The following is a 24,341-nucleotide window of genomic DNA, read 5'->3' on the forward strand; positions in this document are numbered from 1 at the left end:
CACAGCCCTGACATGGTTTGAGAACCATGAAGCGTCCTTAACGAGCTGGGAGCGTTTTCAAGAGGAGATTCGAAATTGTTTCGGGGATACCACGGCAAAACGGAAATGCGCTGAGCAGACTTTATTCCAGCGAGCCCAAGGGCCTGGTGAAAGATGCACAATGTACATGGAAGAGGTCCTAAAACTCTGCAAAGCGGTGGATCCGAGCATGTCCGACGAAGACAGAGTTGGCCACCTCTTAAAGGGCATCGCGGTGGACGTATACAACTTTTTAATTACAAAAGAAAACTTGGATTCTCCCACGGCCGTGATCAAGCACTGTCGTACATTCGAAACTATAAAGCTGCGTCGCATAACCCCGAAATTCGGCCGTCTGCCTAACGTGACCACTGTTGCAAGCGTGGATTCTGACGAGCATTCATATGAGCCCCCGCATTTGGCCGACAGTTCAGTTCAGGCGTTCAGTCGTGTCCGACTCTTCGTGACCCTATGAACCATGTCACGCCACGCTTTCCGGTCTCTCACTATCATCTTAACATCACATAGCTTCATCTGCAATGCCTCGAGAATGCCATCTAACCATCGCGTTCGCTGCCTACCCCTTCTCCGGCGACCCTCAACCTTTCCCAACATCAAATCTTTCTCCAGCGACTCCTCTCTTCTCATCAGATGACCAAAGTAGCTGAGCTTTAACTTTAGAATTTGACCCTCCAATGAGCAGTCAGGGTTTATGGTCGACAATATCGACTGATTTGATCTTCTGGCAGTCCAAGGAACTCTTAAGAGTCTTCGCCAGCACCACAATTCAAACGCGTCAATTCTTCGGCGGTCAGCCTTTTTCACAGTCCAACTCGCATCCATACATCACAACTGGAAAGACCATAGCACGGGTTATACGGATCTTGGTTGGCAGACTAATGTCTCTGCTCTTTACTAGGCGGTCAAGGCTAACCATTGCTCTCTTTCCTAGAAGCAGGCGTCTCCTAATTTCATGGCTGCAGTCTCCTTCCGAGGTAATCTTGGCGCCCAAGAACAGAAAATCTGTCACAGCTTCCACTTCTTGTCCATTGATGCTCCAGGACTTGATAGGGCAAGACGCCATGATCTTCGTCTTTTTAATGTTCAGTTTAAGCCCAAACTTCTCACTCTCTTCTTGTACGCGCATCAGAAGTCTCTTGAGTTCACTTCACTTTCTGCCATTAAAGTGGTATCATCCGCATATCTAAGGTTGTTGATACGTTTTCCAGCAATCTTCACTCCAGCTGAAGACTCGTCCAGACCGGCCTTCCTCATGATGCACTCTGCATATAAGTTAAATAGGCAGGGCGACAGTATGCAGCCTTGCCTCACCCCTTTCTCAATCGGAAACCAATCAGTAAGACCATGCCCAGTTCTGACTGTGGCCTCTTGCCCTTCATAAAGGTTCCTGAGGAGACAGATGAGGTGGATTGGAACTCCCATTGGCCGACATGATTCGCCAAATTTTCCGTGATGAGCTCTCCCGCCATCATGATGTGAACCGCAGTGCAATCCCCTGCGATAGCTGCTCCCTGCAGGCAGCTCCCATCCAGCGCTCTTCTTGGCGTTCTACCGCTCCTCCTCCCGTCCGTAACCACCCAAACGACTCATATGGCCCTGCTCCCCCAGCTCGTACCCACTACAGGGCGCCACCTCCTCCGCAACAACCCCAGCGGCTGGACTTTGTTGATCGCTTCGATCCTGTTACCGAGGACTATTATTTGGACCGTGCTCGTGAACCACCCGTCTGTTACTGCTGTGGTATGATTGGCCACATATCCAGATTCTGCCGCCGCCGGAAACCGCCACCACGCTACCACCGCCAATGGTGGAATCGCCGTTCTACCGTGAGTCCAGAAGTCCGTGACCCGACCTATCCCCCTCCTTCGGGCTCCTACCGTTACGTACCACCACGCAACGACTCACCAGTTTCTGATCGCAGCCTGACTCCTCCTGCCCGCCGCTCTCGGCAATCGCCTTCTCCCCGCCGTTCTTCTCCGCCACCAGGAAACTAGCGTGTGCGGCCGATGGAGGTGCGGTCGCCAGGTCATCGATATTGCCAATTCCTCTACCGGTCGTTATGTTGAAGAACCGCTTGGAAGTGTTAGTGGATGGTGTTTGTGTTATGGCCTTAGTGGATACGGGTGCTGCAGTTTCCGTGATGAGCTTAGATTTTAAGAACCGTCTCGGCCGCAAAATTATGTTTCGTTGGGATTGAACTGTCATATTTCGAGGTGTAGGGGGAGAATCGTTGGTTCCACTTGGTATTTGTATGTAAATGTAGCGATGGCTGGACACGAGTTTAGAACTGAATTTGCGGTGCTCCCTCGCTCCCTCCCTCGCTCTGGTGGAACCCGCTTCCCTTTCCGGTGCTAAAAAGAGTGTGTTCCCAGGCAGCACAAAGCATTGGGCCAATGTTGTAAGTACGACGGCAAGCAGTGGCCCTACATTGGGCCAGCCTAACCAGCATGCTCCCAACATAGGACATGCCAGTCAACACAATGTCCAACAATGGCCCAGTCTAGCCAGTGCTCTCCCAGTATTGGCGCTGCCAGTAGCCTACACTGGCTAGCTTGGGCCAAGATGTACAGTGAGTTCCCGATATTGGCACTGCCGTACATACAGAATGTCTATGTTGGACCGAGATTGCCGTTGTTCCTCCAATAATGGTCGCACGGGTTTTAAAACTGGCTATAATGGGCCAAGCTGTCCTGCCTTCCTCCGTCATTGGGTTTTCCGTTTTTTAAAACTGGCTACAATGGACCAAGTTGTCCTGTGTTCTTCCGGCATTGGATGTTCCGGTTTTTAAACATGGCTACAATGGACAATGTTATCCTCTGTTCTTCCAGTATTGGATGTTCAGTTTTTTAAAGATGGCTACAATGGACCAAGTTGTCCTGTGTTCCGCCGTCGTTGGCCGTTCCTTTTTTAAAACTGGCTACAATGGACCAAGGTGTCCTGTGTTCTTCCGACGTTGACCGTTCCGTTGTTTTAAACTGGCTGTAATGGACCATTGCAATTTGTCTTGTGTTTTTCCAGTATTAGCTATCCCTGTATGAAAACTGCCCACGATGGACCACTTTTTCCCCTGATCTCGCAAATGTCATTGCCATCCTAAAAACGCAGCTTTAATGGGCTGCCGAAGTGAATATTTTCCGTTGACCATTCAACCAAAACAAATTCTCCATTTTTATGGTTGAATACACGTGCGCTGGACGCCAAACCGCGGCATTTAATTCCGACAACATTTCAGCCGATCGTTCGGACCTCACCAAGTACCACGTACGGGACGACAATTACTATAACGCATTCAAGCACGTACCGCTGCAACTGTCTGAATTCGTCTTTTCGGTGCGCTCATATGCGGCGCACCTTTGGGGGTCAGCTATATGTGTTTATGGTTTTAGCCTATTGGCATGCATGCAGATTTCGTCGCAGGCGCATACGTTTGTCGCCCAATTATATCTAATGATAGCACGACCGTGCGACCACATATGTATACCCCAGACCGGCTAGCACTCACGACCCAATATGCCTGTATTGGACGCCGATTACATCCCTGCATCTATACGTAACCTATAGTACAAATCCAGTTGTCAGTGAGAACGCGCATAAAAACGAAATCGTGTCGCCATAGCATGTTCATGTGACATTAAATTAGTGATTAGAAGGTAGCTTTTTCATTGCCGAGAAGGAAAACGTTGCCTCAAGTTGAAGGAACAAATGACCATTTTCACAGCGATGTTTTTGTTCTAGTGCTTTTGTATTATCCATAAGGAACTACGCGCAGCATCGTCTGTTTACCTGGAGAAAGGACCGAATACGATGTGTGTACTTTCTAGACGCAATCACTGGAAAATGAAAAGCCGGAAGACTCGCGAGGTTACCATTTTAGTTTTGGGCATTCACACGGTGGTAAAAAAAAAATGACAGTTTTTCGTGCAGACTGCGAGCATGAAGGCCCCGGTACATTTATATGGCGCACAACATATATATCGCCAATAAACAAAAAAAATAGTTTTTCCGCCTATTAGTTTAGAGTTTGACCATTCCAACCTCGCTAGGCGGTGGCCAAGGAATAAAAAAAACTGTACAGGAATGAAAATAATGTGCGCTGTCGAGTCATTCGAAAAAACGAATGCAGCCTACAAACACTGTTTTAATGAGGCAGTTTTCCATGCCCTTTCCAATTCTTTCATTCTACTAAAATGATTTGGAATACGTTGCTTGCTCATTGAACGTTATCGTCTTTTTGTGCAATCCGCGTTAAGGTGAAGGTGATTGCGAAAAACGTCTGTGTATTGCCTGAGGCCACAGCGCTTCAGGACCTCGACGCGCACAAAATTGATTCTGAATCATTCATTGCTGTGTCTGTCACCGTCGATTTGCGATGTCGAGACAAAACATGAGCGAAGAAATATTATTACAGCTGGAGAATGATGAGGACGAAGTGGCGGGCTCGTTTGTGGAAGATTAAGAAAAAGAAGTGCGTCGAATGGGCGGCCCTCGTAGCCTGGCTCCTTGGCTGCTCCTCAATGTATATATCTTTAATCCTCTTTTGTAAATATATTTCTCCCTGTTACAAAATTATATGCCAAAATTTAAAAACCTTGAACAATTCACAAATTCCGTAGAATGTTCAGAACAGCGCGGTGCGCTATAATTGGACAAAGGCTTTATCGATGTGGCCATAATTACTTGCGCAACAAAATTATGCAAGGTGTTTTAATGGTTTTGAAAGCTGAGGTAGTGTAGAATAGGTGGAAAAAGTTTAAACAATGTGAAAACTGTTCTTGTTTTCCTAAAAATTTTCAATGTTCGCTGTTTTCTGTAAATTAGCGCGATCGTATCTCTGTATCCAAATGTCATAAAAATATGAGCTTTAGCTGCTTGCGGATAATTATGCTGAGAACATATTGTGGAATTATTGCTGCTCTACCATGAACCTTTTCTGAAATAAAGGCTTGCAAATTAGGAAAATTTTCGTTTCCTGGGCCGATGTTTAGAATTTTTATAAAAACATCTACTCATACCCGAAAAGCGAACAGTAACTGAATACTAATAAAAACATGTATATATTTAGTCGGATAATTTTCAGCTAGCTAACTTGAGCATAATTTGTATAATCTATAGCCAAAGTTGGCCAGAATAGAAGAGAAGCTCGGAACTCCGCCTCTTTGACATTATTAATCAGTCATCACGCAACAGTATATAATATTTTGAAGTAAATATGAAAGGTCGAACGACCATCCTTTGTTCGATCATAGGTGGCGAAAGGAAGGGGACGCGCGAATTTGTCGATGCACCAGCTGTATGGATTTACGCAAGAATGTGGATGGTAGATGGGGAGGCTTTCTATTATTTTAGAAAATGTTTGTCCGTGGTTGGCTTGAAGAAACAATGCGTTTGCGAACACACAAAACAAAACTATTTATTAGAACTCGACTCGAGCGGTGCGCGCTGGCGGCCGCTCATCGGCACGGTCCGAAGTCACGGCTGGCCGGTGCAAGCAGAAGAGGGCTGGGTAAAGGAGGAATGGAATGTTGAGAGGGTCGTTGGTCCTTCGTTCCCACGCGCAGCCCTTGCGAACACAACACCGCGGCGGGAATCACGCGCTGGTTGAGCGGGTCGTTGTTCCCCGTCGCCTACGCGTCTACGTGCAAGACACAACAGACAGCATCCCCAGCTGCGCTGCTGTGCGGCCTCCTCCCGAAGCGTTCATTTCAGAGCTTGTTGGAGACGCTACAAGACTTGTGACAGCTTCTTAAACCTTTCTTTAATTTCTTCCCTCTATAATTTTCTTTTTCATTGTGCTGTGCATAATTTTCTCTTGCGCCTATACATGTCCATGTGCTCCGGTTGGTGCTTGCTACATATCAGTGAATAGCTGAGCTGTGAAATATCGCCGGAGTACGGATTACAGCAACGACGGGATACCATCGGCATTATCGGACTCAGTGAACGCCGTCATCTTAGACCGTGAGTATATATCTTTGCAGCATGCCATTGCTTCATAATTGGTTCTATATAATCTCCTACCAGTCCCAAATGTTATCTTTCCTTATTCTCCTCGAAACAACTGCGCGAAGCATGACTTCAAGAACTAAGCGAATTTTCGTCCGGGTTACATGCAAGCAAGTGCGTTGACTTATTTTCTGGCTGCGATATGAATAGCATTTGCGCCGAAAATAGAGGAGCCGTGCTTAACAGGTGTGTATGCCACCAACACGTGACTGAACACTGCAGGCAGCCATTTGCGCAGTTTTTTGACTGTGCAGCGCGCCGCAATCAATTAGTAACCAGATACTATGCGCCCGGCTTTGTACATATATTTTGGACAGCCTCTCTTCTGCGCGCAGGAAGCCATGTTCACACAGTTTTTGGATTTTGTTAAGAGTTAAGGGCAGTTTTTTGTTTTCAGATGTACAGACGAAGTTTTGAAAACTGTTCGTGCCGTCTGTGCAAGCGAATTTTACAGTGGGGCAGACATGTGCGTGATGCCGCTTGATGACTAGGCTATAATTAAGTCATAATGAACCTCCACTTTTATAATGGTTAATATCATATTGAGGAATTGAAAGCCGTGAACAGCGCAAGTGAGCCCCTTTTCAAAATTTTCTTAATCGACGCCCCCCTTCTGAGCACGTGCCTTCTGGTGAGGGCGTTATCAGAAAGCGGCGACAATAGGAGAGCGATTTCGCAGACGCGCTTCGAGGGCGGGGGAAAATAACAATACAAGCAAAAAGTCACATCAGCCGTGTGTGCACTGCGTCCCTGTCACTGCAAAGTAAACAACGTGCACGCGGGACACAATGTACAAAACATTGACGGCCGGTATGAGGCAACCATATCGCCCGAAATATATTGCTCGCGAAGCGCTCGATGACGGCGCGCACTTTCAGGCGAAATGGGACAGGACGTCAGGTCCGCCTGTTTGGCAATTACAGCTCTTTGTACCTCACGTGCCGTACCGTATGCATGAAGTGCACGCCATAGCCATCGTGCAAGAATGTTGAAACCGAAGCAGCGATCCACGTATTCTAATTCCATAGGAAATCATTTGGGAGTAGAAAAGAGCAACTTAATATGATGTGCATGGTTCTTTAATGAACGATATGTATAAATGGACGGTTGAATAGTTACAGTAATGGAGTGTTCCGCTAGAATTGTTTACGGCCGTGACCGCAATAAACATTACTCATATTGCTCTTAGCTTTAAGCTCTGGCATTGATAAGCCTATCTAAAGAGCCGACTGGCAGTGACAGGTTGTTTACAGCTGTTGATCAAAAGGTAGGCCATCATGCTATTATTCCAGGCATATTTGCTTCTTTTTGTACCTCTGTTTACTAAAACTTAATTTTGTTCCCCATTCCTAGGGACGCTGCACCTCTTACAACACTCACTGTTCAGTCGCTTTTATTCAAGTATACAAAAAGGAGGGAATGCGCATGCACTCATAGGATAGCCTGTCTTTCCGTTAACAGCTGCAAATAACACGCCACTGCTCCTCGGTACCTTGGATGAAGTTTTCAATGGGGTTACCTGAGATGCCTAGCAATTGCTGTAATATTTATACCAATCACTGCAGTGAAACAGAAAGGTAACACTGCATCACTTTAACTGCTGCATGCACCTATAAACGTGCCTTAATTTATTGCCTATTCTTATAGACGCAGGACCTCTTACTATAGGCTTTGTTCAGTAAGCAACCGTCTTTCATTGCTTCAATTTCTATCTCTCCACCACTTTCTTGTTGCTCTGGGTGTGATCATTTGATTTCATTGTTCAAATCATATTGTTTTATCATGTGTGAATGATTTAGCCTGCACATACATGCTTTCATTTTTTTAGATGCGCATCGGGAGCGTTTTCTACGTAGAAGTGGATCGATTGAGTTGTGTCACTGGTGCGAAAACCGACAACCCCCAGAAGATATGTGTCCTGTGGTTGGAAGGGCAATAAAGAAGAAGAAAATCAGCGGAAAAGCCTGCCTAAAACAAGGTAGCACTGCATCACTGTAACTGCTGCATGCACCTTTAAATATGCCTTATTTTTATTGCCTATTCTTATAGACGGTGGACCTCTTGCTATTGGCTTTTTGCAGAAAGCAACCGCCTTTCATTGCTTCAATTCCTATCTCTCCACCATTTTTTTGTTACTTCGAGTGTGATCCTCCGATTTTATTGTTCAAATCATATTATTAAATCGCCGGTGAATGATTTCGCCTACACATACATGCTTTCATTTTTTTTTAGGTGCGCATCGAGAGTGTTTTCTACGTATAAATGGATCGATTAAGTTGTATCACTGGTGCGAAAACCAACAGTTCGGTACCCCCAGAAGATTTGTGTCCTGTGGGTGGCAGGGGTATAAATAAGAGGATAATCAGTGGAAAAGCCTGCCTAAAAACTTACAAAGATGGCGCAAAAGCGAAATGCTGATCAGGGTTAGAGTCTGATTACTTCTGTTATCCCATTTCACTTGCAAGGTGATGTGACATATATGAAGCACCTTAGTATAATTTGTGGTATACTCACTGAAAATTGTGTAGACATTAATTTTTGTCTCGTTCAATTATTTTGAGTGACGCACGAATTGGAATAAAACGAAGTCATCCACACGTCTAATGCCCATGGACATTAGATGCGTGGATGAGCTCATTAATTGTGTTCCTATGTGAGCATGCAATAGTTTGTCGAATATAATTATATGTTAAAAGTTTATTTTTTTACTGTTAACCGGAGTAATACATATGCTCCATATCATAGCATTATTCGCCTGTAGTTTGTATCTGCTCTTTCCTAAATTGTATTCTACAAAGTATACGTGTGTCATCTCGTACGTCTATTTAACTAGCGAACAATTTGCAATCGAATCCCTTTTGTGATGTTTCAGCTACAAATAATGTATGACAGTTGTGACAATATAGGCAGCTTTAGGTATAACATATAGCGCGAAAATCTTTAATATATGCAATGATATTTTTATTCACCGCATTGGCTAAACCAGCCTGTTGAAGAGACGAAATGAAAACAAATATGGATGTCTTCGGACAGGAACAGTAATCGTGGTGCCATGACCATTTTTTTAATTAAATTTTCATATGTCGTGGGGTAATGTCTCGACACAAAGGAATGACCCTTAGGTTTGCCAGATGCGGCGTAGTATTCTCGAAAAAAAGAAAAACGCCTATCACTAAAGCTGGAAAACGCCGTTTTTGTCGTTTCAAAAAGTTGCACGTTTGGAGGCCGGCTGGTTGCGTAAAATTTTGTCATCCACTGTTTTTTACTCACCGCATTTGGGTAACGTTTACTTGTATAGGAACTATTAAAAGTGTGTTTCGTTGATGCAGTTGAGTTAGTAAAAAATCGCAAACTTTGCTTCAAGAACAACGCGGTACAAAAATGTTAATGCTCAACCTTACATACTGGCGTGACGCATTGCGTTGTTTGCCCTAAAATATTCTGTGTTTATTACGCAGGTCATATTGTTAATTTAAGGCAGAATTTGGAGCTCTAAGCTGCTATGTGTGTTCTCTGTAACGCCACCAAAAGTATTATGCTGGAAAGCGATTTACTTAAGATTGTAATTATAAAAATTACACATTGAAAAATCATCTTCAAAAATATAGTATTGTTAGGGGTGGTCAAAGCTGACAAATGGAATAATATATTAATAACCTAGATTGAATACTATTGCACCTAGCAATAAAAAAGAATGCAGGACAGAGAAAAAGTTCAGCCTTCACTTGCGTTCTGCCATGAAATTGACAGCAATAGTGAATTAATACCATTTTAAGCTATATTAAGTATTTGTCCCAGAAGCAGAAAAACGGTGTTAAGCGCTGACAATGTTTTAAATTTTACTTAAGGTAAAATGTAACTAAATTAAGCAAATACTAAATTGAAGTTTTGATGCCTATTCCATAAGGGGGAGCCATATAAGCACATCTATAGAACAAAAACGAGCATTTTTATATTTCTAATATTACATTTTGCAGAATTCAATATATTTACTGACTCAAAATAACAAAGTACTTTGCATTGTTTCCACAGATTTTGATAAAAATTGATGTTACGGCCGTTTCTTCAATTCTAATCAGTTTTCCTTATTTTACCATTTTCTTACTTTTGTCCAATTTCAAAATAATATGCAGATACACACAAAAATCTAGAGCTTCAAATTTTTTCAGAAATAAAGAATGGAACCTAGATAATGTAGAAAAATAGTTTCTGTGCCAAGATATTATTGGATCTTGCAAGAATGCAGGCTGAGTTTGGCCATTATCAGCACAAGCACTCGGTTTAATATTTAATGTTATATTTTTAAACAGTATAACGCAACACTTTTTAGTCCGTGATATTTTTGAGGTACTGAAGATTTTTTAGAGCGATTTGAATGAAAATCGAAGATGATCTTTTTTTTAAATGCAGCAGATTTGCCCTTTACTGCTGTTTTCGAATTCGGAGCAATTTTGATGCGTTGTGGAGAACACACCTAGTGGTCTGGAGCTCCAGATACTGCCTGGAATTAAGAACATGCGTCAGGAAGTGAAAACATATTTAGTGCAACCAACCTAATGCATCATATGCCAGTACATAAGGTTAAAAATGAATATTTTTGCAGCGTATCGCTCCTGAAGAAAAGTTTGCGAGTTTTTAATAACACAACTGCAAAAACAAAATAGGTTTCTAATAGTGTTTGTAAATATAAAACCTGCATATATTTAGTGAGTAAACAAAGAGCAGATGACAAAATCATGGTATCCAAACTTGCAACATTTTGAAATGGCAAAAACAGCGTTTTCTACCTCTAGAGATATACCATACAATTCTTTTTTTTTTTTCGAGGAAACTACGCGTATCTTGAAAAACTAAGGTTAATTCTTTTGTGTCTAGATACTTGCCCACCACATATAAGAATTTCATTGGAAACGAAAGATGGCCATGGGACCTCGATTATGTTTCTTATCTAAGGCAGCCATAATACGCTGTGAGAAAGCGAATATCAAGGGCTTTCTTTAATATTCCAGATTTCAAACGGTTGTGCCATCTAAGAAAATTAGAAAGCTAGGCACACCTTAGGTGTAGGCCCTCACATTGTGTTACAGCTGCATTTGCTAAGCTGAATTAATGCGTTGATTACTTTATTTTAGCCACGAATATAGCGCTATTACGTGTCAATTTTAAAGAAAGGCCGCAGTGACGCGATTCCTGTAGAATTTGTAAGTGAAATCTGTAAACCTTACAAATCTACCCATATATATGATCTCTTGCAGGTTTTATTCAAGCTACATTACACCTGCTGCGCCCCATAGCTTGAGCCAAGGGTTATAAATAAACCATTAGAAACAGACGATGGAAATCGGTGGTGCATTGCTGGCAGCCACTTAGGACAGCGCAGAAAATTTTTATTTTGTACGTGGAGAAGTGAGGTTATTCGCTTCAAGTACTAAATATTCACTTTAGACAACAAATAGGACTTACAGAGTCGGTGAGCACGTTCGGAAACCCCTGTTTCAATATTTGCGGTTAGAAACCTCATGTGTACCTTTTTTTCCAGCTGTAGATAAATTCCGGGTTATGTAGATACCGAAACCGTTACCAGCCCATTCATGCACCTCAACTGTGCTGCTCACAACATGGTTTTGAGCGGACAAAACAACCTGCCGCTAAGATTGCTAGCCCCATGCATGAGTAAGGGTGATATGCTGGCGATGGTTGCTTCGCGTCGGCCCTTTGGCGCACACGAAGGCTCGAGTTACAATGAGCGCGCCGAACTTTGCAATGCGGATAATGACTACAAAGCGGTAAGGATATAAATGAGTTTAACAGTATTTTTCAGCTGTAAAATACAAATACAGTCTTGTTGGACGATGTGCTGGCGCGGACGAAGAAACCATAGGCAACTTGTAGGTCTAACGCTACACAGGGCTGTCGAGCCAAGCCAAGTCCTCAATTGTATTGTCCGGGAATCAGATTTCTGTATTTTCGTGGTTTCCTATTGTATCTGGCGTTCAAAATGCAGACGTGAGGGTTCTTTATCACAAATAATCAAACGTGGATTGTGCCGGTACTCTTCAAAGTAGCAACACCATTTATTGTGTAAGTCATTAATCAGTAATTTAGGTAAATAATGTCAATAAGGATTCCAAACAAAACCTTTTCTGTGGCGCTCAAGGTAGCTTCCAGCAATATATATATGGTTTCCTTTGCCTGCCTCTGAAATGTTTTTTTTATCACTTAGATCAAATTTGCTTGGACAAGCAGTATATGTGTAAAAATGATGCACCTGTGAGCTACCCGTTTAAGTGAACTACCCACAAAACCAGTCAAAAGCGTATATCAGCTAACCAGCGGCCAGTGCAGCAGTCGTGGGCTTAAATCGCTTGTGTATATTATATCTAGCCATTTAAAAAAAATGAAAATGGTCGCCTAACATTCTCTTGGTAACGATTATTAGTATAAACTGTTTGCACATCGCAGAAAGCGTAGGAACGGCAAAAAACTAGCGCGCCAGTCATATGCGGAGACAGCCGATAATCAAGCACTAATTCCTAGTGTGGGATGAAACACTGGCTGTCTCAGCCGTATTGCTGTGGAGGCGATCAAAATGCATCAGGGCACATATGCTATGCAATGTATGTGCGTCTTTCATCCTAATAAACCCAAGGCAGCTGAAACTAGTCTGGAACTCATCAGTATAGTGTTTCTCATTGACCATAAATTTCGGTACATGAATCCTGGAATTTTCTACATCTTCCTAAAATAATGCGCGCGATTTTATATGCCTCGTAATAGTGTTGTAAAGTTTGTTTCCTCATTGTTTTTGTGCAGGTGCCATTTGCGAAAAAGTTGGGGTGGACGATTTGGAGGCACACGCATTTATTCGCAGGTGGCTGCCTGGTTCCTGTGACAGGAGGGGTGGAAGAAAAAGGTGTTATGCTGAAACCTCCCCTGGCGAACCAGGCATGCCACCTGTGAATGCAATTGCATGGTCAGCCCCCTCACTACGCCTATGAGTGTGCCCTCCAGCTCCCTGGCCCCTTCCACTTCCCGAGAGCCCGCCCTGCCCTGACCAACCCTGCCACTGCCCCGCTAACTGCTGCTGCGTGTGCCCTCAGCGCTGGCTAGTAACAAGTGCCGTCTATAGTAACAATTGCAATAAATATTATCTTTTTGTGAACCATGCCCCTGTTTTGTGAATATCTACTGGTTTCTCATGAGCAACAATTTGAATTTACATGGCCACTCCTATTTGAAAGGCCATTATTGTCCCAGCAAGTTCGATGTGCTGTCACGAATATGGCTAGAATGAAAAAGGCTGCATTTTATGACCTGCACAGGCAGTGCCACAAAATGTGTAAGCTTGACATCATCAATGGCACATGAATGGAGTAGCCGGTGCACCCATAAACCATTGGATTAATATTGGTATCGACAATATGCGGCATGAATGGAGTAGCCAGTGCACCTGCAATGGCTAACCATTGGTATGATATTGGCATTGACAATGGGCCATCAATGGAATAGCTGGTATTAAACAAATATTGGTAATACAATGATGGTATAATGCTGGACAGTATTGGCAAGAATCATGGTGCATGAATGGAAAGTCTAATATTGTGCCTACATTGGTGGCTCCAGCTTGGTTGAACACTGGACCAATCTTGGAACGAAAGATGGGCCAAGAATGGAGAATGTAGTAAAATGCCCAAATGCCAATATCAGTACAATATTGATGCCATTCTTTTCCAGTGATGAACCATTGTTGGACCAATGCTGGTGTGCTGCTTGGGTTGGTGCCCCGCAGCTTGAGTGAACGAGGGTCGTGCCACGCTTTGGACTGTCAACCATACCAATGAACCTGCCGTATTGCCGCGTGGCTTGAAACTCGCCGACTTTGAAGAACGCCTTTCTATGCATATCGCCGCGTTCAGTGACGGCGTTGCTCGTTCAACTAGACGTCCAGATCGTGCTGATTCCCGGTTTCAGTCCATGATAAATCAATCGCTACCCACCAACGATCGCCGAATATTGATGGAGGTTCTTATTAAACATGCGGACGTGTTCGACTTTGCTCGAGATCAGCCACCACCAATTCCACCTTCCCGCACCCATCACATGATCGACACTGGATCTGCACACCCGATTAGACAGACACCATACCGTGTTTCACCTTCAGAACGTAAGATAATTGACGAACAGGTCAGTGATATGATGCAAAGAGGAATCATTCAGGAATCATCTAGCCCAAGGGCCGCCCCTGTGATTCTCGTGAAAAAGAAAGATGGCACCTGGCGATTTTGTGTCGACTATCGCCGCCTCAATACTGTCACCAAGAAGGATGTTTACCCGCTCCCGCGTGTTGATGATGCCATTGACTGCCCCCATTCAGCTTCCTACTTTTCATCTGTTGATTTACGGTCCGGACATTGGCAGATACCGATGCATCCGAAAGATAAGGAGAAGACGGCATTCGTGACTCCCGATGGGTTGTATGAATTTAACGTGATGCCTTTCGGCCTATGCAACGCTCCGGCTACCTTTGAAAGATTTATGGACACTCATTTGCGTGGACTGAAGTGGCAAATTTGCATGTGTTACCTAGATGACGTAGTGATCTTCGGGAGGACCTTCGCCGAGAGAGAGAGAGAGAGAGAACAACTTTTATTTAAAATGCCTGCAGAATCGGTTAGGCTCCCTCCAAGCAGGGAGGACAAGCTTTTACCGCGACGCGGCCACTACGTCAGTCTCCGTCAGACCTTCGCCGAGCATAACAGCCGTTTAGCTGTGGTCCTTAACTGCATGGAGGAAGCGGGTCTCGTGCTGAACTCTAGAAGTGCCGCTTCGGTGAACAACAGATCGTTGTGCTTGGGCATTTGGTTGACAAAGACGGTGTTAGGCCTGACCCACAGAAGATTGAAGCTGTCAGTTGCGTCAAAGAGCCCAAGTCTGTGAAAGAACTCAGGAGCTTCCTGGGACTTTGCTCTTACTTTCGACGCTTCATCCCTAAGTTTGCTGAAGTAGCCTACCCCCTCACATGCCTCTTGCAGAAGGATATTCCTTTCAAATGGACTCCTGAATGTGATTCTGCGTTTCGCCAGCTCAAGTTTCTTCTTACCTCGCGGCCCATACTGCGTCATTTCAGCCCGACAGCACTCACTGAACTCCACACTGACGCAAGTGGCATCGGCGTGGGTGCTGTGCTCATACAACGGCATGACGGAAACCAACACGTTTTCGCTTACGCAAGTCGCACCCTTAGCAAGTCTGAACGCAACTATACCGTGACGGAGCAAGAGTGCCTTGCCGTCGTTTTTGGCGTATAAGCGGTTTCGCTCGTACCTTTATGGACGTTCCTTTACAGTCATCACCGATCACCATTCGCTTTGCTGGCTGGTGAATCTACGCGACCCCTGTGGTCGGCTGGCCCGCTGGGCATTACGTCTTCAGGAGTTCAACTTTACAGTGTCTCACAAAAGTGGCCGCCAACACGCTGACGCTGACTGCCTCTCGCGGCTGCCTCTCGCAACTACCCTCTGCGATGACAACTTTGACGACTATCTTGCCGCCGTTTCCGTACAATTTCCGGATCATGCCACTTTCCAGCGAGAACAACGAAAAGATCAAGAATTGGTATCACTTTTTGAAAAAGCTCATGATCCGGCACCTGCGAACCCTTTCTGCATTCGCGATGGTTTGCTGTATCGAAAAAAATTACTCGTCTGGCGGTGCACGCTTTCTGCTAGTCGTTCCGGCTAGCCTCTACTCCTCTGTTCTACACTCTATGCATGATGACGTTACAGCTGGGCACTTGGGGTTTGCCAGGACTCTTACGCGCATTAAGGAACGTTTCTACTGGCCAAATATGCGTCGAACGACTCAGCGTTACGTGAACTCCTGCGTGCAGTGCCAGCGGTTCAAGCTTCCCACCACTTCTCCGCCGGGCCACTTACATCCGGTGACACCACCGACCACACCATATGAGCAAGTGGGTGTTGACCTCATAGGCCCGTTTCCCCGCTCGTCCAAAGGCAATCGCTGGGTCATCGTGTGCGTTGACAATCTCACGCGTTACTGTGAAACTGCCGCCATCCCTTCCGCCACCGCCGCTCACGTCTCGTTCTTTCTTCTTCACGCTGTCGTCCTCCGTCATGGGCCTCCTCGTGTAATTATCAGTGACCGAGGCCGCCAGTTTACGGCAGATGTTGTGGAACAGCTTCTGCGCTATTGTACTTGCCAGTTGCGTCACTCTACGCCGTACCATCCTCAGACAAATGGCCTCGTCGAACGTACAAACCGGACACTGACGAACATGCTTGCGATGTATGTTGACTCGCGGCACAAGAACTGGGATGACGTGCTTCCTTTCATTATTTCCGCCTATAACACCCCGAAGCATGGGACAACTTCCTATAGTCCATTTTTCCTCCTCTACGCCCGTCCGCCTCGACGTTCTCTTGACACCATTTTGCCGTTCTCGCTCGACACTGAGCCGTCTGTTTCGAGCACCCTCTGCCGCGCTGAAGAGGCTCGTGCCTCGCAGGACCGCTCTAAGCAGCGCTACGATCGTCGGCATCAGGATGTCTCCTATCTTTCCGGCGACTTAGTGTGGCTCTGGACATCTCTCCGCAAGCGTGGTTTGTCCCAGAAGCTGTTGTCGCACTACACAGGTCCATTTATTGTGCTCAAACGCATCAATGACTTGAACTACGTCGTGTCTCGCCAATGTTCCCAAGGTCGTCCCTCTCGGAAAACACAGGTAGTTCATGTCGCAAGAATGAAGCGCTGCCACTCTCGCTCGGGACTCTGACTGACAGCCCAGGGGCTTCGCCTGCGAAGGGGGAAATGTCAGGCATGCGGACAGAAGAGAACAAAGTGCAAAAAGAGGCTCTCCGGGATAGAAGTGGAAGAAGAGGAAGCTCACCATCTGTTGGTTAGCACATCAGGCTAAGGTGCAGAACCATTCTGTAAATAAACCTTAACAATATTAACACCGATATGATATCCCACGCAGTTTTCTACACAGTTAGCCAAGTAACCAGATAACAACAAAGTTAATGAATATCTTTAACAAAATAGATGTGTCTCCAAAAATAGGTAATTTGATGCATCAAATCCATTACAGCAGGAGCCTCTCGCGACCTATGTTTATTGTTTTTTTGTTTTTATTGACGCTGTGATCTTAACAATGCAAATGACTCACATATTAAGCCAATATAAATTATTCAGCTTTGTGTAGTAAACTGAATACTGATACCAAGCACATTGATAAAGCATTCACCGAAATTTATCCTCGATGAAATGCGGCGTACGGAAGGAGTGAGCTTCACGCGTTGCATTATTTTCAATGTAATACGTCTTGACATAGTTCAAGAATTTACAAAATGGCTTCCCACTGGTGCTGCTATTGTAGATGAATCTTCGGTTGGTCTTTTTTTACCAAACGTTATTTACCGTTTGGGACTTGGGTACCGCACATCAAGCCATTTTTCCGCATGCTCACTATCCGAACCATTTTTCTCCCCCCCCCCCCCCCCCAAAAAAAAAAAAAAAACATATTCATGGCACAAAATTTACTCATCTTTTTTCGCCTCAGAAAAATACTTTCTGTGCCATCATTTTTAAGGATTACTTTTGTCTAGATTCTTCTTTTTTTTGGTAAGCAGGCAATGTTTCATTGCTCAAAAGAAATGTTTACCTGCCATTCTTATTTTTTGCAGCTTTTTACTTGTGCTACAATTTCCTGAAGGGCATCAAGAATGATCACGCCTGCTTTCAAAAGTTTGGAAAGCAGTCTGGCGGGAATATTACCTGGTTGCGGGACCAATACCAATGCAAGACTATACCGCCTACTCCTTAATCCTTCTTTAAAGAACTATGCAGATGTCATGGTAATTCGGTCGTTTTAGGGGAAAACTTCAAACGATATAAATGCAATACGAGATTTACAGTGCTTCCAGGCAATGTCTACACATCTGTATTGTTTATTACGATTCAAAATAAACAAAGGTACGCTTTGCTCTTTCAGATCCGCTCCTTCGCTTTAGAAAAAAATAGGTTCGCCGTTTCAAGCACAAGGTGAGCATAGAAACATTGAGTGATTTAGACTTTACACTTTTGTATTGTATGTTTTTTAAACTGCATCAGTGTTGCTAACCGCTGCGGTGGTGTAGTGGTTAGGCAGCTGCATACTGTACCGGAGGATGTGGTAGCGAATCAAAGACGTGGCGGTCGTTTTTCGTTGGAGGCGAAAAGCAATGGAACCGTGTGCTTTGCGACGTCAATGCATGTTAATGAACACCAGGTGGTCGAAATTTCAGCAGCCTTGCACTAAGCCGTCTCTATTAGCCTGAGTCACTTTGGTGTATTAAACCGAAAAACAAATGCCCACAAATGCATCAATATTGCGAATTCAAATCTAGAAACCCTCTACGAGACGTCCAAAAACGCGCTAAAAACCCTAATTGCAATAGTTGCGTAATACATCAATTTAAAAATTTGTATTTTGTTATTTGTTCTGTAACCAATATTACCAGTATTATAAACATATAAAAAAGCAATTTTTTCACTTCTTATTGCAAACTTTTGCTTACAAAATATTACATTCTCAGGAATATTCGATCTGTTCTCTAAGCTTACATATAAGATTACAAAGTCATTTTTACACAGCCGTCTGTTGTCAACAAACTATTCTTGAATATACCTTGTGTCTTCAGGCACTGTCACTCGAAAACAAAAAAAGCTGTCTGCTCCATCTCGGTTTAAGAAACAATATAGCCGCGAATATCGATTTGTACAGCCAGCCTTAAACTATGCGAGCAGTGAACTTATTGGGTAACATTACTCTGCCTGTCACGGATCTAGGGGAACTCTATTACAAAAAGGATGAACCAGACGCCAGCTGTACCTACACGGATGCTTAATTTATACCCCCGACCATCACAGGTCCTAACAGACAAAAAATTAATTTACGAGCTCAAACAACCACAACACAAACTCTAATAGTACACGCCACACTGCACCAATAACTTCCTTCAAGCGTTCTAAATTCACATTCACTGTTTGCTGCCGGTGATTCAGTGCGAGAAACGAGGCTGTGAGGACGGCGTTGTAGTGGCTTTCGACTATAGCAAGGCTACTGCTGTCGGATGACCTGCCGGTTTAGCGGTAGTAGACGCGACGTTGAATTGACGGTGGAGTCTAAGGGGACCACCTGGGCGAGGCATGCGGCTGCTGGTAACTGCGTGAGTCTCAGGATCGTCGGGACAGAATCAGGAATAGCAGGGAGTTTACTATGCTGTGCCGTTGACCATGAGAGTACCGCACAGGCAGCCGGCGTTGCTCTCTCTCAGCCGAGGCATCCATGATATCCCGGAAACTCCCTTCTCTCGTTCCCTCCCATTCTCTCGTCATCCCTGGTGCTTTTATAACCTCAGCGTTGATACACATCTTCCTTGTTCCTGTAGTCATCGTGTTCTCTTCTCCATAAGTCACCTTTTGCCACGAGGTCTAATTGTTCATGCTCATCTTATTTAACCTCTCATTTGCACACGTCGCCTTTATCGCCATCACCGTTTTCTTTCCGCCCTCAAGCCTATTTATTTCTTCTTTTTACATTTTGTATGTGTAACTGCGCTTGGAGTCTGGTTCTAATAACTGAGACGGGATTCGTCATATCCATTCACATTAGAATCCGTGATTTATCTAATAATGGTAAATAGACTCAACGTCTATCCGCGGTCTACGAGACAACAAGATTCTAACATTCTGCCAGAGTGGTATCACCATGCATGAGAGAATAAATTCGGCAAGCTCTTAAATTTCTTTCTTAAAAATCTATGCAATAGATAACTTCATCTAAGCATGCAGCTTTGTTTCAACGGCTGTTCCATGCGGCGAGACTGGGATGCTTACGTTGCAGCTGACTGGCAGCTATTTGTTCTTGCTATCGTGGTTGCATTAAGGGCCAGACGGGCGACTCTAACAGCGCAAGTAGCTTCCAATTCGATTTCCCACCTCCAATGCCCAGTGTAGAAACCTATGTTCCAGCAGTCACTTTTTGGTAAATGTTTGCTGCCGGTTTCTACACTAGGTATTCGAGGTGCCAAATCGAAATGAAAGCTAACGAAACTGTTGACGGGAAACGGTAAAAGAAAACCAAGGTTGCTTTCTGCTCAAGGGGTGCCATCGGGGTACCTCATGCTGTTCACGCTGTCGGGATTCAGCACCTCCAACAGATGTCACGTAGTGGTGACAAGGCCGTAGACACAAAATGAGGACACAGGAGAGATAGTACTGAAATTAACTTTGCATGGGCTGTCTTGCGCACACAAAAGACCTAAACAGCTCGGCGGCGGCTATAGCAACAAACACGCTAGTCGATCGCCAAACTAAGAATACCTGTTTCATGCGTCAGTGCTCGAGGTTGCAAAGAAAAAGCGCAAATTGTGACTAGCACAATCTAGAACATTGCAGAAATATACACGAGTGGCCGGAATCTTCGAGAAACATCTCGGAGCATTTTGCGCGACAATGATACTGATAAAGCCGCGTCTCGCAAAACGGGCATGTTTAAGAACACAGAAGTGATACACATGCCTGAAACAGATTCAAAAAATAGACCGAACACAGATTTGGATGGTTTGCGGTAATATTCAGGTGTACGTACGTAGGGGTACGTTCATACGTGTACAAGATAAGGCACAACAGGTTTCTGTGTTTTTTTTTCTTCAGCAAAACGATTTTGTTTGCATATTCTTTTTTTTCTTTGAGAAGCCTACACTATATTCGGCGACCTTAGGGATACTTGAGAAACTGGGCTAGTTTTGAGCTTCCGTATAGATCATCAAGGAGGCCTAAATCGATGTGTTCATGCTGTTTTATTTAAGCACACTCTCAGAAGCATATTCGTGTGTTATGGGAGTTGACTAATTTTAGCCACACACGCTCCTGTATGTATAAAAAAAGCAACATGTCCAATGTTTTCTTCCGTCGTGCACGCCGTGAACAAGGGAAGGGAGGGGAATGGAGGGATGAGGTTTACCTTAGTGTTGCTGATTGCTGAGCGATTTCCCGTCGCTTTTCCGTCCAAAAACCAAGAGGAAAATCACACAAACATACGTTGACGCGAAAGCATACCTTGGGCCAATCAGGAGGTGGCAAAGCTTTGCAACGAAGTCGAACCTCTTGAGATGCTGGTATATGATTTTGTCAGTCAAATTTAATTACTTAGGCTGGAAAAGCATTGTTGCTAAATTATTTACAATCTGGCCACGGCCAGCGCACAAAAGCATGCGCCGCCGCGCCGCTGCTCGTGTCTCATCATCGCGAAACCCAATACGATTCAAATGCGTTTCTCTGCCCGCACCGAACAAGAGCCTCCCAGTTTCCGCCGTGTCCGTCACGCCTCCCCCGCAGCCACGCGCGCGACTGCGACCGACTCCCGATGATAACCTAGAGTTTTTCTGGCGCTTGTCCAGCAAATGACACGTCAGTGCTTCAGCAAAAACATGCACCATTCAGTATATAACGTATGGGCCCTAAACTCTCACAGGAATGAACTGATTCGCTCCCGACTGTGCCCCATCGTCTATGTTTAAATAGCATATGTAAATAACTGGATGTATGCTGCTCGTTCGTACGGCATAGAATTCAAGCTGAGCTAGCAATACAAAAAATATTCTCTTCGTTTCGTAACAGCTGCACCTTTATTAGTTTACAAACTGGAACAACGCCAATGCTGCGTCTCCTGCCGGCGCCGTGTAACCACAAGCGGTGCCGACAGCTACCGGCTGCCCTCAGTATTGGTCGCTAGACAGGGTCCCATCAATGCTTCCTGCTCAATGTCAGCGCGCTTTGTGACGTAAGCAGCCGTAGATTTCGGGTCGCTATTGCTAGAACTACACTCGATGGCCACATGCAATCGCTAAAGTTTGTGAGTTCGCTCTCCATAATCGCCTAAATTGAAGATACGAACCCCGGGTACTCGAGCTAGGCCTACTCGTTGCGGAACGGGCCGGCAGTTCTGCGCTGACTGAAATTTATGGCCAAGGTCATAGCTGATAAGAAGTGGGAACGCATACAGTGTAGCTGCTTATTTCCTTTAATTTTTACCACAGTTAAGCTAGAAACAATCGCAGCTATTCAGATGGTTGACGCATTGGGTGTCAAGCTGTCGCTCGGCCTTCGATTCGGCCCAAACCGATCGCACGACCGTTATCTGATCAGTTCCGTCGGCTTAACGGAGCCGAAACTCTCACACCATGGGGGATAGCCGACCATTGTTCTTGGCGTCATCGCTGGTGAGAGCGACAGATCAGTGAGTCGATAAGCTAAGAAACCTAACCGCACAGCCCCCTTCGTGTGACCGTGCCTACCTATGCCGAAGACAGCATGCCTTACTCTATATCGTTTTTGTGCAGTAACATGTTCATCCAGCACTTCTGCATGAGGGACGTGAATTGTGTCAATCGCCAGAAAAGAAAAAAAAAACATGTCCTTTGATATTGCAGTCAGCATTGCAGACGACGTCCCGCCGTCTATTCTCATGTGGCATCACACGAGCATTTCAAAATGGCGGTTGATCTCGGTGGGAAGAGTATCACGATTTAGATTTTTATTGCATGTTTTTTAATAGGCGCCTCCCGCTAGGCACCAATACTTTGCGAGCAGAATAGCGTAATTGCATATTATTCACAGAAGTATAAAGCGACAATATATAGAACGAGCCACTCATCAACGGATCACCGGATGCAACGGCCGTGCCCGCGTTTCAGGGCAATGCTGATTTATACGCTAATCTGTATATATGATGAAAATTATCAACAGTAACCGCTTAATTAGTTTATATCTTTTCGCCTTTGTTATAATGCTGCGTGAAGATAGCTCTAATGTCTTATTGGTACATTAAATGACGACTAACACATTTAAGGAAAATATGTCCGTAAGAGTGATATTTGTAGATGTTTAAAGGCCCCAATTTGATATGCAGTTTTATTTTGTGGCCATCTGTATCCGCATACCGGACACCATAATGCATAGTTATTTTGCGGTCGCAAGTCAGCCCAATAAAGAGGTCATTCAATTTAGCGCCACCCTCTCCTTTTGCTTCTATCGGCATCGTCACCAAGATCTGACAATATGTGCTTTAAATTTTTTTTTGCACTTTGCTTAACTGGCCGCTTCTATATACGTCATGAAATTCCTCCTATTTGCTATCATACGGTAAACACTCATCGTACCGAATGGTTCGAAACGAGACGTAAGGCTCTTAAATAAACTCTGGGGTTAAGCACGAAATACATTACGTACCACGTGCTGAGCGTTTGTTATTAAACTCTCCTTGTCATGCGTATTTGTGTAGATCGGACAGACAAGGCGGAGTCTTAATACACGGTTTAAATAGCACGCAAATAATTTGAACGCAAAGAAATATACTTATCTGGTTCAGCCTGTGTGTGACTGAAAATAATACTTTCCTCATTAAACTACTGCGATATTTTGTACAAGGAGCGGACCCGCTTAAAACGAAGCCATTACATCATGGCAGTGAGGTTCCGTGCCTTGATTACACCTAGCAATACGTGCATTAAGTTTTGCCTGCTTGTTGATAGTTTGGGCCACTTTTTATACATTCTGTTGTTTGCAGCCTATAAGCTATCAGTTGTGAGTGAGCACTCGCCCTTTGTTGTTTCGTCTGTCTTTTTTCTCCGGTTTTATTATGGTTAACAAAACCCAACTCGCCCAGCTTTCTGCTCTTCTATATGTCTTGATTTGCTACCTAAAAGAACACGTCACCGCTAGGCAGTAAAAAGTAAATCTGCGTAAGAATTGAGATACCGAACAACTAAGTGTCTATTTCTCACTTCGTAGTGTCGGGTCGGGCTGCTAGCGGTGAAAGCGTGTTTCTGCACCGCACTAATTTAGTAAAATAACATGTTTTAGAAAACTTTATATACTAAATCGTTCGGTATAATTAATAATTGACGTTGATAGGCATGCAGATAAAGAATCGAAATAAAGTATATAACACAAATTTTGTTTTTCAAGGCATGTCTCTGCTTTGTTTTATTTCCTTCTACCTGAAATCCGACATCCAACACGCGGATGCCTTGTGGCGAAGTACTTGCAGCATGCAGACCCATGGGCGACCAAAAGAAAGAACATGCGCCGAAGTTGGTTGAGCAATGTGTGCTGGAGGCTCCGGCTTGGCCAGGATATCAGTATAAAAAATTCAAAGAAAAAAATATGTGACATTCGCTTTCACAGATGGAGAACATCATGCACCTGAAACAGGTGGTGTGACGCCGACGTTTCCT

At 44.4% G+C, this 24,341-nt stretch overlaps 1 protein-coding gene and 1 long non-coding RNA gene across 2 annotated transcripts in view; both read left to right on the plus strand.

The window, feature by feature from the left end:
• LOC146177265 (uncharacterized) overlaps nt 1-18,038 on the plus strand; it is a 32,431-nt gene extending 14,393 nt beyond the window's left edge. The window contains exon 4 of the mRNA XM_084580413.1: nt 17,745-18,038. Coding sequence (XP_084436539.1) covers nt 17,745-17,884 — 140 coding nt within the window. The 3' untranslated portion in view covers nt 17,885-18,038. The remainder of the gene's footprint in view (nt 1-17,744) is intronic.
• On the plus strand, nt 5,869-13,116 carry LOC146177266 (uncharacterized). Its single transcript, XR_014701019.1, has 3 exons — nt 5,869-5,997; nt 7,871-8,020; nt 12,856-13,116. It is a non-coding gene; the product is annotated as an uncharacterized LOC146177266 (long non-coding RNA).
• Nucleotides 18,039-24,341: the final 6,303 nt, after the last annotated feature.

Source organism: Amblyomma maculatum, chromosome 10 (assembly GCF_055883805.1).
Source record: "Amblyomma maculatum isolate TAMU_Amacu chromosome 10, ASM5588380v1, whole genome shotgun sequence".
Taxonomy (NCBI): Eukaryota; Metazoa; Arthropoda; class Arachnida; order Ixodida; family Ixodidae; genus Amblyomma; species Amblyomma maculatum.